General features: G+C 37.4%; 1 protein-coding gene across 5 annotated transcripts in view; it reads right to left on the bottom strand.

The window, feature by feature from the left end:
* NOS2 (nitric oxide synthase 2) overlaps positions 1-12,381 on the bottom strand; it is a 37,627-nt gene that overhangs the window by 14,999 nt on the left and 10,247 nt on the right. The window contains exons 1-6 of one of the 5 annotated variants that reach the window (XM_056326892.1): positions 5,293-11,790; positions 5,112-5,195; positions 3,530-3,705; positions 2,288-2,384; positions 1,589-1,711; positions 1,350-1,498 (exon numbers count right to left, since the gene is read on the bottom strand). In XM_056326892.1, the coding sequence (XP_056182867.1) occupies positions 1,350-1,498; positions 1,589-1,711; positions 2,288-2,384; positions 3,530-3,636 (476 nt within the window). In that variant the 5' untranslated portion in view covers positions 3,637-3,705; positions 5,112-5,195; positions 5,293-11,790. Of the gene's footprint in view, positions 1-779; positions 890-1,349; positions 1,499-1,588; positions 1,712-2,287; positions 2,385-3,529; positions 3,706-5,111; positions 11,791-12,381 lie in introns of those variants that run through there. The other 4 variants (XM_056326894.1, XM_056326893.1, XM_056326891.1 and 1 more) reach the window with 4 other exon arrangements.

The following is a 12,381-nucleotide window of genomic DNA, read 5'->3' as shown; positions in this document are numbered from 1 at the left end:
ATGGATTGAACACAAACTTTTCTGTGTAATTTTTCAGTTTACATTTGGATTTTCTAGATTAGTTTGAAAAAGAAGTGTCAAATCACAAGCAAATGAAAAGTAGAGAACAGGCTAGCTTCAGCCTAAACGTAGGATTATAGTGAATGTCCTCTCAAAGTGCTATTATTTTCACAGAGACACAGCTTTTCTGGGCAAAGCAAGTAGGCTTTTCATTCCTGAAGGGAAGCGCTGAGCAATTCCTTTGTCAGGAAAACCAACTCTAGAATTCTTCACTTTGATAACAGAGAATGAAGTCAAAACATTAAGAAATATTTATCAGAGCACAGACAAAAATTGTTTTGTTGGCCTACAGACAGAATGAAAATAGCCTGCACTGTCTGAGAGTTTTCACATTTTCAACAAGATGAAAGATCAAGGGCAAGCATGTAAGATAGTGTAAATCAACGTGATCAAATAGCGACGAGCAGAAACAGAGATGTGCAAATGTAATACACTGGCAAGTGAATACAGCCTGCGTGTAAGACTGGGACTTTCAGAAGGATTCAGAAGGAAGAAAGCTTTGTAGAAGAGTTCAAAGTGTCTAAAGAAGTAGCCATTATGTGGCTGAGTCCCTCTGAAAGTTTGATAATGTTTTATAATGGGATGAGCAAACATTGAACTGTCACTTGAAAGTTTGTCATATGAAATGTCACTGCAACTCTTGGACCTCAATCAGCTGTTCCAGCTTTTCCTGCAACGAGATGTCTCCGCACCATATCCATTTTTGCGAAAACACAAACCTCTTTTCTGAAGCTAGAGCACCCCTCTCAGCATGCTCAGTAAGCTTATGTTGATGACAGCACAGAGCAAGGTTGAGAAGCAAGAGACTGGCCTTCCAATCTTTGGCTAAATCCTTGAGAGTCAAAACAGAGGACAAAAGAACACAGAGAGAAGATACTTGAAAGAGCACAAACAAAAAGCATTATTCATGTTTAAGACTGATCTGAGTAGGAGCTAATACCATCAACACCCAGTGCTGAGAAAACAGAAGATAATGTTCTGTAAGAGAGTCCTAACCAAGCTGCTTATTATAAACACACTATAACGTAACACACTCAGAAGGGATGGGGCTGAGGAATGCACCGTATAAAGTCCGTTCCCGTATTCCCAAGACCTTAGATTGGCAGATATAGCATATGAAGTGCAGTAATAATTTTATTTAGCTTTTCTAATAGTCTGTACCTATTTTTTTTAATGCATGCTATACAACATGATAGTTACTAACAGCTGAAACCAAACTGTCCTATAGTGTCAGACAGGTAGGTAGGCAGAGGACTTTCATACCAAAAACAAAGGTAAAGTTGGCTTACTCTTTAAATGAACTGTAGTACTGCTTGATAAAGTCTACTGCCTGAGATAAAAGCTCTGCCGGTGGAACTGGCCCATCTCTTGTACCTCTCACCATGCCCTTTGGCGTCATGAGTGCCCCTTGGCAGGCTTTGGTCCGGCAGTTGATAACCTGAAAAATAATAAAATGTCAAAAAACAATGTTGCACTCTGTATCTTTTCAAAGTTATGAAAAATCACTGTTCAGGTTTTCATATCTTACCTCCTTTGCTGTCAGGTGTAGTGTGTCGAGAAAGCTGGATCCATTTCCCAAGTTTCTTACTTTTATGTGTCTTGGACATCTTAATATTTGGTTTGAAGCTTTGACACCATTTGGGGGGGGATTCTGGTCAGAGGAAAGATGGAAATACATCATGTCTTCAGACCTATTAATTACCTTAAAGCTTCATTTTAAATTTTATTTGACTACTGAAATACTACAAATTAAATTCAAGAAATCAGATATGTGATCTTCTCCAATATGAGTGTTTATTCATTCGAGTATAAAACTGTTGATATAATCCAGTTTGATATGAAATAAGAAAAAAAAAAGTTTTTTTGTACTAATCAAACAGCATCTGCCACTGCAAGCACATTTATAATTTCAGTAAGGGCTCTTAACATAATAGTCAACATTCTCAGGAGAACAGTGAACCAGACAATTTTAGAGAAAGGACATGTTCGTTACTGAAGGTTGGATTTTCAAAGGCAAATAAAGGAATCAGGGATTCCAGTCCCCACTGGGTCACCTCTTTCCCTTAAGGCTTACCAAAGCTCCTTCTTGTTCAGAAAAGATCTTTTATCCAAAGATCTCACAGCAGTCCTAACCTCACGTAACCACAGTTATTCTCATATTTGAGAAGTTTTGAGCAGTAAGCACAACCCGTGTCAACTGTTATTATCAATGATGCTAGAAACAGACCTCTTTCCCACCACTGGCCTTTGCTGAAGCTGCAATAGGCGGCATCTCTATCTGCTTCTTGCTCAGATCATGTAATTTGGCATCATCATTTCCTAAGCTTTAAAAGACAGAAAGACAATTCAGTATAACAAAATGTACTTAGTTTTTGTTAGTTTTATCCTCAGCATCAGTAGGGAGATGCTCAGAGCTATCTCTTAAAGATGTACTGAGTCAACAAGCTAACCATTTGCGCAGTGTGAGGGGTGGAGTGGGGTATAGTAAGTCAATAGTAAAGCTACAATCACCTTTTCCAGATCACTGTGTGGGAAGGAAAACAACAGATACAGCCTGGAATGGTAAAGGTTGAATATCATTGATGTGAGCTAAACAAAGGACATCTGTACAGTTATGATCTGGACAGAAAATACTCAGAAGAATTAAACAAGGAGGTTGAAAACTTCACGGAAATGTGTGAAAATTTCAGCTAGATCCAGTCTCCAGCCCATTAAGCAAATAACATACTTCAATATTAACTTCCTTTGCTTTCCACCTAGTCTTACTTTCTGAACTCCTACTTTTTAATTTGGTATCAGGTTTCAGAAGATATTCAAGAACACTGAAGACGCATCCAGACCACAAACTCCACACAAAATCCTTAGTTTGGAGAAGGCAATGATGTCTTTCAGCTAGCAGAGCATATGGCATCACCCACTTCCACTAGTCAGCTTCAGGTATCTTCACATTTGAATATAAACTACTCTGAGCAATGACAGGAAAGGGTAGGGAATGGGCTGAGAAAGAAACGGTATGCGATAGGAAACTGAAATAAGTAACAGCCTGAAATCAGAAATTTAATATGCATGTGCAACTTATTTTATGTGGTGTCTTGTACAAATTGTGTCATAGAGTTACTTTACTAACTTAATTACAGCATTAACAAACAGTCTGCTAATTTCTATAGCATACACACGCCTCCTCAGTCCTGGCATATATGAAACCATTATAACACGCAAAATAAACTTAGAACTAAGAAAGAGAAAACAAGATGATTTATTTCCTCAATGATTGTATAACTTAGACACAAAAGCTTAAGTATACCTTATCAAGTCAGCACCACCCAGTGACCCCCCCAGACAGTTGTCTTTGATCAATATTATTGTTTTGGAAACACATTACAGGTTTCTCCAGAACTCAAGTCACTAAATAGCCTCCCTTTTCAAATGAAAGAGGAACAATGAAACCATTAAGAAACAAAGATCTTACCCATGGATCTTCCTATCTTTCTCCACATTATTATTGATATCCTTCTCTTCAGAGGACTCATTCTTAGCAGCACGAGCTTTGAACACAAACTGCCATGGGCACAACATTTTGTATGCTTTGTTTATAATTTCAGTTCACAGTGCTGAAATCTTGTTTTATGTGATGTGGGAACAGTTCTGAGGAGGCGAAAAAACCGACATGGTCAGTGTTTAAACCAAGAAGGTAACTCCCTTTAAAATTATTCAGAAACTCACCAGACTAACTGATCTGATCTAATTAACATCCTGTTTTTAAAAATGAAAACTGCTTGACTTCTAATGATACTAGAACTAACAGTTCTCTTTGTCAGTGTAATGCTGCAGCCATGCCTTATTCTAAAAATACTGGCAAGAGAATTTCAAATGTTCCCCAGTTACATAAACCACCACTTGCATCTAAGAAAGTCACATGCTTGCTTTACTTCAATAAAAAACACACACTGACACTTGTTTGTTTGTTTTGGTTGGTTGGTTGAAGTTATGTGGTTTTCAAAACTTTGTTAACAGTTATTATATGTCCTGTTAATTCACATCGCTATATGTTAGCTAGGAAAAGCGATGTAAAATGCTGCTGTGTTACTCACATAGTAAAGGAAAAAAAACCACAACCAAACTGGGCTGTAAACTAACCAAAACATTTTGCAATGTATTCATCTGCTGGAGACAAATGGTATTTTGAGAGCCTGAATTCTGTATTTTGTAAGATATATATACATAAGACATATTTGTACGTAACGTATATCATTTATATAAGAATGTATAAAGTTTAATGTTATTCATTTTAGCAAACACTTTTGCTAATCTCTGATCCAAAAATGGATTTTTGCACTAGGGTAGGTGTGACAGAAGCACAAACTAGTAAAATGCTAGGCAAAGCAGAATTAGTCTCAGCGTTTGAATCCGATTTGTAACAGAAATAAAACTGATGTTTTCAAAAAATTAAAGAAAATATACATTGCTACATAATCCCGATGAAAATTATGTATTATTTTGTTATGTATACTACTAATTACATATACTGTGTATGTATATATACAAATTTATATTGCTGGGCTCCCAAGTGGCTGTCCACTGTAAAATCACAAAAGAAAAGAAATCCATTCAACTACCTGTGCAGAAACTGTAAGGTGTTAGGACCTGTCTGTTACTCCCACTAGAAGAAACAGTGTGTAATAAGCATTTCTCTACAGGTAAAAAATAGGAACAAATCTAAATTACTATTCTGCAATAAAAAACGCTGCAGTGTGCCTATACACTTTTGTAATACAGGAGGGAAAAAAGATAGAAGGAAAGGATAGGGAGGGAGGAAGAGAGAAAGAAAGAAAGAAAGAAAAAGAGAAAGAAAAAAATGAAAAAAAAACCCAGACAAAGACAAAAGAAAAGAAGAAGAAAAGAGAAGAAAAAAAGAGAAAGAAAAAGAAAAAAAAGAGAATAGACATTTTCCCTTCACTGGCATTCAGAGTAAGAACTTGCTTAATTTTCATGTTTTCCACAACAGGGTTCTTTAAATAACATTTACAGTATTACCTCTTACATGCACAAACCTTTAAATCAGCAGAAAGAGGAATAGTTTTCACAGCAGCAGGACAGTTCGGAAACAGCAGGAGACTGATTACAACGCTTCACTGCTAATATGGGGGAAAAAAACAAAACAGTTTGCCATATAGTTACTTGCAAGCTGCAGTAAATGAATGGAAACAGAACACGTACACAGTGCCAACTTACCGTGCTTTTGAGAGAAGTTTTTCCAAACCTGCCAGGAGACGGTCTTATCTGTCAAAATTTCTTTCCGTTAATCTCTCCTGCTCTGTAACCCTCCTGTAAGGCAAAAGCATTTTATACCCCAGGATCATGTGGGCAAAACAGCAGACTTAGGCTACATATGGATAGCAGACAAAAGGGGAATCCCAAAATGTCTCTATTTTCTTTCAGAACTGGAGGGTGGGTAGCTGACGTGCTGCCACAGCATTACATAATGTGTGTGACAGGAGGCAGAGAGGTGGCCAGTCACCATGCAAGCATCTCCTCTTTCCTGCACAGTGTGCTGTAACCTCATCACCGAGCACACGTAGAAGCTGAGGATGGTGTATCACACTGAACAGTTTTTGCAACCTCACAGGCAGTGTTACAATAAAAAAGTTAAAAATCCTGAAAGACCTCTAAGAGATTTTATCACTGCATGGCCATTCTCCTATACATTAAACTAGCAGCTGTAGAAAGAGAGTGAGCAACTTATTTTACAGAACCATAGAGCTTTAGGATATGGACCAGTAAAGCATATAAACAGGTAATTACAACTAAGGACAAGTATTTTAAGTTTAACAAATATATTACTTCTTCATTTTTGATCAAGTTTTAAAGGATCTTTCTCACCAGAGTATTTATAGTCTTTCTTCCTCTCCAGAGCTCCCTATTCATTGTCTGTTGCTGACTGTAAGGTTTGTCCCTTTGTGCTTTTCTGACATAATTCAAAATCTGAAAGGAAACTGCAGCTCCCTGAGGTATGAGCTATTCACACCATGTTGTGTGTGTGAATGCCAGGACACCTAGACAACGATGAAGATAGGATTCTTAAGCTGATTTTCAATTTTAGTCAACACGTGGACATTCACATATTACAAAACCAGGTTTCTACCTATGGTCTGAAAGCCACAAGCAATCCCAGAGCCAACGGCTGCATGCAGTACAGAGAGCTGCCAGGCAACTGCAGACTCAGAAACGCTGTGGTGTGTCAGTATGCTCCCAAGGATTTTGGCCCCAGTTATTCATTCATTGATATTACGTATGACTAATTTAAGGAAACTTTTTAGAACTGCTTTCAAATTAAAGACAGTTTTTAAATTTGCTGACTAATACAAGGTGAAAATCATTACAATGATAACTAGAGAAAGAGGTGTCGATCAAAGATTACAGAAATAGTGCACAAACCCACAAGAGAAACAAGGAAACACACATTCTCTTTTCATCTATCACATTTTTTTTTTACTGGACAAGCTTGGGCAAGGCATTTTCTTCTTTCTGTGTCTAGTTTTTCTATTTAAAAATGAACATTAAGCACTTGTGTAAGCAATCCTAGAGGTAAACAGAGTTATGTGTGCATGTGTTCGTGCATGCACACACCTATATAGATACCATCCAGGGTTGCTAAAGATTAATTTCCAGAAAAATAGGCCCAAGTTTTCTGTAGTTTGAGCATTCATCTGCTTGACTGTATCAAGTCCATGCTTCTTTGCATTCGCTGAGTGTTCAGGATTTTTTTTCCCCCACAATACCCTTCCCTCTCAGCAGAATTATCACTTGACATCCCTTTATTTACAATATTCCAGACATCTAATCAGCAGGCAGAAATAATGTGTGACCCAATGCCATGTCATGAATTTCTACCTTGCTTCTAATCCACGACAGCACTTCCCAAACCATATACCAGTTGTAATTGCTTGAGTTTGAATACAACTCTGTCTGTCTCAAAGGTCAAATGAAAGGTACCTGGACTGACAGAGTTCAAAGACAAGGTTGTACTCTTCTTTGAATTCGCTGTTTTGTCAGGGTTTAAAAATTCTGTTTACATCCTCCCCTTTCTTATTAAATCTGACCTCTCTTTTCTACAGAACATGAGGAATCTTAGTGTCTAATACTGTAAAAAACAATGTATCGTAGTAGGAGTAAGTGAATTGCTAAGCTTTTATTATTCAGCCTCCTTATTTATACGGTGCAGGATAAGAGCTTTTTAACAGTTATAGGTGACCTACTTCTGTTGGTCTTATTTTTCAGTGCTTGCTAATTTCATGTGGGTATGTTTCAGAGTCATTGTCATTAAAGCTCTTCTGAGGAGAGTATGGTGAAAATGTTCTGCACTGAAGGATGGAGATAGAAACAGTGTTTCTAGAATTCCACAATAATATAGACTAGAAATTTCCACTTTGTCACCTTCTACTTTAAATGCCTGAGACATGGAAAAGGAAGTTGGTAACTTCTACAAAAATACAAGACTTCAACTTTATCAATTTGCTACATTCAATTTAGAAGGTCGAAAAAGATGTGAAAATAATTCTAAGGACACTTATGACATTCCACCCTTAAACAGAAAAAAACCCAACTGGCCCATGGAAGCCAACTCCCAGGCACTGGTATGTCTTTAAATGAAGATTTACACAAGGAAACAATAGAGCTTCTCACCAGTTCTTCCTGCCTTTTTGCTCTGGAACCTCAATAGATTCACTGATTTTATTGGAGGCTTCTGGTAGTTTCTGACAGAGGTAGATATAATTAATAACTACTGCTAAAAAAGGTGTTCCCAAATATCTCCTCACACTGACTACTGTTAATCATAATCTTTTACACTGGTTTGGGTTTTGATTTCCCTAAGAAAATTTGTTTGCATATTCCCTCAGACTCTGCAAGATAGCAAAATTGTTGCTTTAGTTTGATTGATTACTGTAGCTTGAAGAATTTTAATGTATTTACAATTAACTGGAGCATCTTGCTCACTGGCTTGTTCATTATTTTGAAGTGTTCTTTGTAAAGCAGGGATAGCAACTTTCTATCAAAAGCAAATTCAAAGGCTCAGGTCTAGGCACTTGAAAAGATGCAAATACAAGTAGGATCCCAAGTCTATGTCTAGACTCCTTTTTAGTTTCTACAGGTTTAAGGTATATTAAAATCAGCAGTTTAGGGTAAGAAATGTAATGTTTCATTTTTCATCTCATGATCTAGGCAGTGTAAGATTGAATGAGAGATAATGACAGAGCAGAGTGGAAAGTTTCACGATGTGAACATTTGAGGGTGAAAATGAAAGTTAAGGAGAACGTTAAATTAACAGTGCTGTGCCAGTAAACCCATCCCTTCCTGCCTGCGAGTTGTAATTTAGGCCAATTCAGAAATGCAGTAATAACAAAATCCCCTCAACAGCCACCCTTCTCAGAATTCCCATGTGTGCATGTTACAAACATCAACAAGGAACTGAAGGAGGGACAAAGCAATCAGACAACCAATAACCAGACTTTGTGCCTGGATGCACGTTGTCTCAAGCAGAAGTGATGTCAACTGCATACTGACTCACTCATGCAATGCTCAGCCACAGCTGCAGCAGCCTCGCAGATTAAAGCAAAAAAAAGTAGTAAAATAGCAATAGGCAGTTGACTGGACATAAAACCCAGTGTCCTGCATGCACCTCATGTGGCTGTCTGCTGGGCTGCGTGCCCTATGCTCCTTGATGTAATTTCATTATTTTTAGCCAATTGAAGATGTCATTGTCTGGAGCCTAAGGAAAAGCTGGCATGTGGATAGGGAAAACATATAGAACAGTGTTTGTTTTCTCTGGGCCTGCAATTGATGCTTGTCACAGCAGAATGTAAAGAAAGATGACCTTACGATTACCATGTGCATAAAGATTTTTTTGCTTAAGAAATAACAGTGAACTACAGAATTGCAAATGTGTTCCCATTTAGTAAAAGCATGGTCTGAGTAAGAAACTCCAATTTATGTAACAGAGTGCTGGTTGATGTCAGCAGGATTCAGAATTTCTAATCAAGGTCAGACAATGCAAGAGATTTAATACTGGTTTTCAAAAAACAATCTGTAGATTTCTGGGTTGAAACAAACAAAAAAAAAGAATACTGAAGCGTAAAAGTAACTGAAGTTCTGAATTTTTTTTAAAAACCTTGAACAAAAGGGAAGAGAAGCTAAAACTCGGCCTAAGAAATCACGAGGACCATTTTAATATGGTGTAGCTGCATTCTGCAATTCAGTGTTGTTTTTCACCAGAATATATTAAAATATCATACACAAAATTTTGATCTCACAGCACAGTTCCTAACCACAATGTGAAGGAACATACAGCAAATTGTGGTATTATTTCTCATGGAAATATGCTAGAGATATCATTTAAGAAATGCACTTCTATAGAAACTGCTTCAAAAACTGTGAAGCTGAGTAGAGAATGCTATGGTTCTGGAGGTTGATTTAGCCACTCCATGAAATCCTTGAGAAGGGCTCTAAGTCTCTTATCATGGAGGGTGGATCATGTTCTTCACCTTAACAGGACTTGAAAACTTACCTGCAATTCACATCAATAAAGTCAGTTTGGGCAATGATGAAGGCTCTTAATCCAGTGTTCCATCACTGATTTCTGAAGATTGTTTCTTACCTTTTATTTAAATTTCACATGATTACATTAGATTCAGTGTAATTACAAAATACAGTCCATGCTTTGCATGAGATATGAACAGAGACTTTTTCTTCAGAGTTTAATGAGCTGTGAAAAAGGTTATTATTAGGTCTATTGGGAAGTTCACCAAAATCCCCAGAGCCTGAAGTCTGCAATTAATGCAGTCTATTTCTGCCATATTCTGTTTCAGAAGCACATAGACACAATATTAAGATAACAAAAATCACATTTTTGCTTACTAAAATGGGTAATAAACACTCAGGATAACCTTAGATGCAAAGAGAAGTAACAGCACTCCATCCTGGATCAAGGTAGTAAAAAGTTAAATCATTAATGATCTTACCTGGTTCAGGAAATAATCAGAAAACACACTTTCAAGTCCCTTCCCCCTTCCTCCCCCCGGCCCAGTATAATCTTTTAATTATCATTCCCTTGGTTACTGTAGACTCACTGTGAGCGGAGGCAATGACAATGTTCACAGCAATTTCTTTTTCTCTTTTCTTTGGGGACTGTGCCAAAGTCTTTAACTCTGGAGCTCTGACCAACTAAAAAGCGTGTTTTCTCTGCTAAAGCATCACTAATCCTCCTGTCAGCCTTTCCTACAAAACCTCTGATGTGCACAACTGTAAAACTTTCCTTGTCCTCCTGTACTGGACCCAGAGACTGTGTTTCTTATTTTTCTCGATTTCTCTCACCCTACTTACCTCCATATACGAGGGCCTTCCTGACTGGCATGTGAATACTATAAGCTGCTGTGCATGGCTTTGAGAAAACACTGACCATCATTTCTTTGACTTGGCCCAATGGAAATTGATCTTAGGCACAAGTTCAGACACTGGTTGAATTTCATTCCTCAAGCAAGCATCTGCATTCACTGTAGTATTGCATCCCAGTCTAAAAATTCCGCCTCTGAAGAACATGGGCTGATTGTGATACCCAGAGAAGGATGGATCATCATCCAGTTCTGTATTTCCTCACTGAGGGACAATCATGAAGCTGAATTTGAAGGGGGGAAAAATAAGTAGAAGAGCATACTCATAAATAATTTTGCCTGCTTTCTTATTTATGCCATTAAACCACATGCTTTCTTTATGAAGCAATTGTGAGCAATTTCCTTCCATAAATGTGATGTTGGTTGGCTGAAAAACACTAAAATGAATCCACAAGACATCACTAACTTGTTATCAAAAGAGAGAGCACCCTCCTGCTGCTCTCATTGTATGTTTGTTTGCAGCAGCTGTGACTGCTGGAGCAGTTGATCTGCTTAACATTGAGAAAGAATCACTAGGCATCTTGGTCATTTGCTGCAAAAAAAAAAAATAAAAAAAAATCTAAAAATGGCTTCACTAAGCAGTTCATACCAGACAAAAAGGAACTATTTCAAGCTATTTGATCTGCATATTTAGCATGTCTTTCTTTCTATCAAGTCATACTTCTACCCAAATCTCTGGAATTTTTCTTGCCCTAATTGACTTCTTTCTAAACAACCAGTAGGGATCTTCTCTCAAAAACTGTCTACTATTTTTATGTTAATACTGTCCCAGCCTGCTTATCTGTTTGATAAGAAAAGGGATTAAATGTATGGACAGATCAAGAAGGAAACAGCCACAGGAACATTTTCCACATCTAGAAATGCTAAATCTCATTCTGCTGACCACAGTACTGATCAGCCTATTGCACCCACCCTGACTGTGGTTTTGCACTTTGCTAGGGCCACAAATAACCCATCTCTAATTAAGCAATATTGTGGGAAAGCGTCAGATATTGAAATAGATGTATGAGACCAGCTCTGCATAGCCTCATTTTTTAGTAGTCAACCATCAGTCCTCACAGATTGCCTGTGCAAAGCAAACCACTCCTTTCTGTAACCGTGCATACTTCTTTGGGTCAGCCTAGTTTGAAAGACTTAAATTTATCAGAAGTATTTTAAGAATTTCTTAGTTTTCTTAGTGTAACAGTTTACCATGAACCCTGATATAACCTCCACATAAAGCCTGACAGAGAGAGGCATACTCATTACATAAGCATCTCAAATATGACAGTTGAATGACAACAACAAAAAACCAACCAAACAAAAAACCATCTATTCTACCACTTTCTGGAATGGAAGATTTTCTTTGGCTCTCTGGATCCAGCTATACTTACCAATATTTATTAGCACTAAGAGACAGTCTGAAAAGTTTGATAGAAACTGGTATATTTGATTTTGGAAAAAGAGACGGGGATGTTTTATACAGCTTCTAGTATAAAAGTTTTAGTCCACGTGGAATCTATCCTTTTTTCCTGATTAGAATTCATAACAAAGTCTTCCAGCCTCAGTCCTTCAGCAAATAGTGCTCCCTCCCACTACTACCTCCAACAAAAGTACACCTAGTTAGTGAGTTCATTTCCCCTCTCATCAGTCCCTCACCTCTAAACACAGTACATGAGATCTTTCTACTAGGAAGTGAAAGTAACTTGCAATCCTTAACTACAAGATTTCTCTCCATTCCTTTGATTTTTTTTTATTGAAACATACAGCACTGTTCAAACAATTTCAATAAAAGTCAAGTGCTCATCTTTATTGCTGACTTATAAGCTTCTAACTTTTCCTTTATACCAGCCTTTATAGACTTTTAAATTTTTTAAAAATTTTTTTCTGTGCATGC

Source organism: Falco biarmicus, chromosome 1, assembly GCF_023638135.1.
Source record: "Falco biarmicus isolate bFalBia1 chromosome 1, bFalBia1.pri, whole genome shotgun sequence".
NCBI lineage: Eukaryota > Metazoa > Chordata > Aves > Falconiformes > Falconidae > Falco > Falco biarmicus.
The sequence above is the reverse complement of the archived record's forward strand: the minus strand, read 5'-3'. Positions and strand labels throughout refer to the sequence as shown.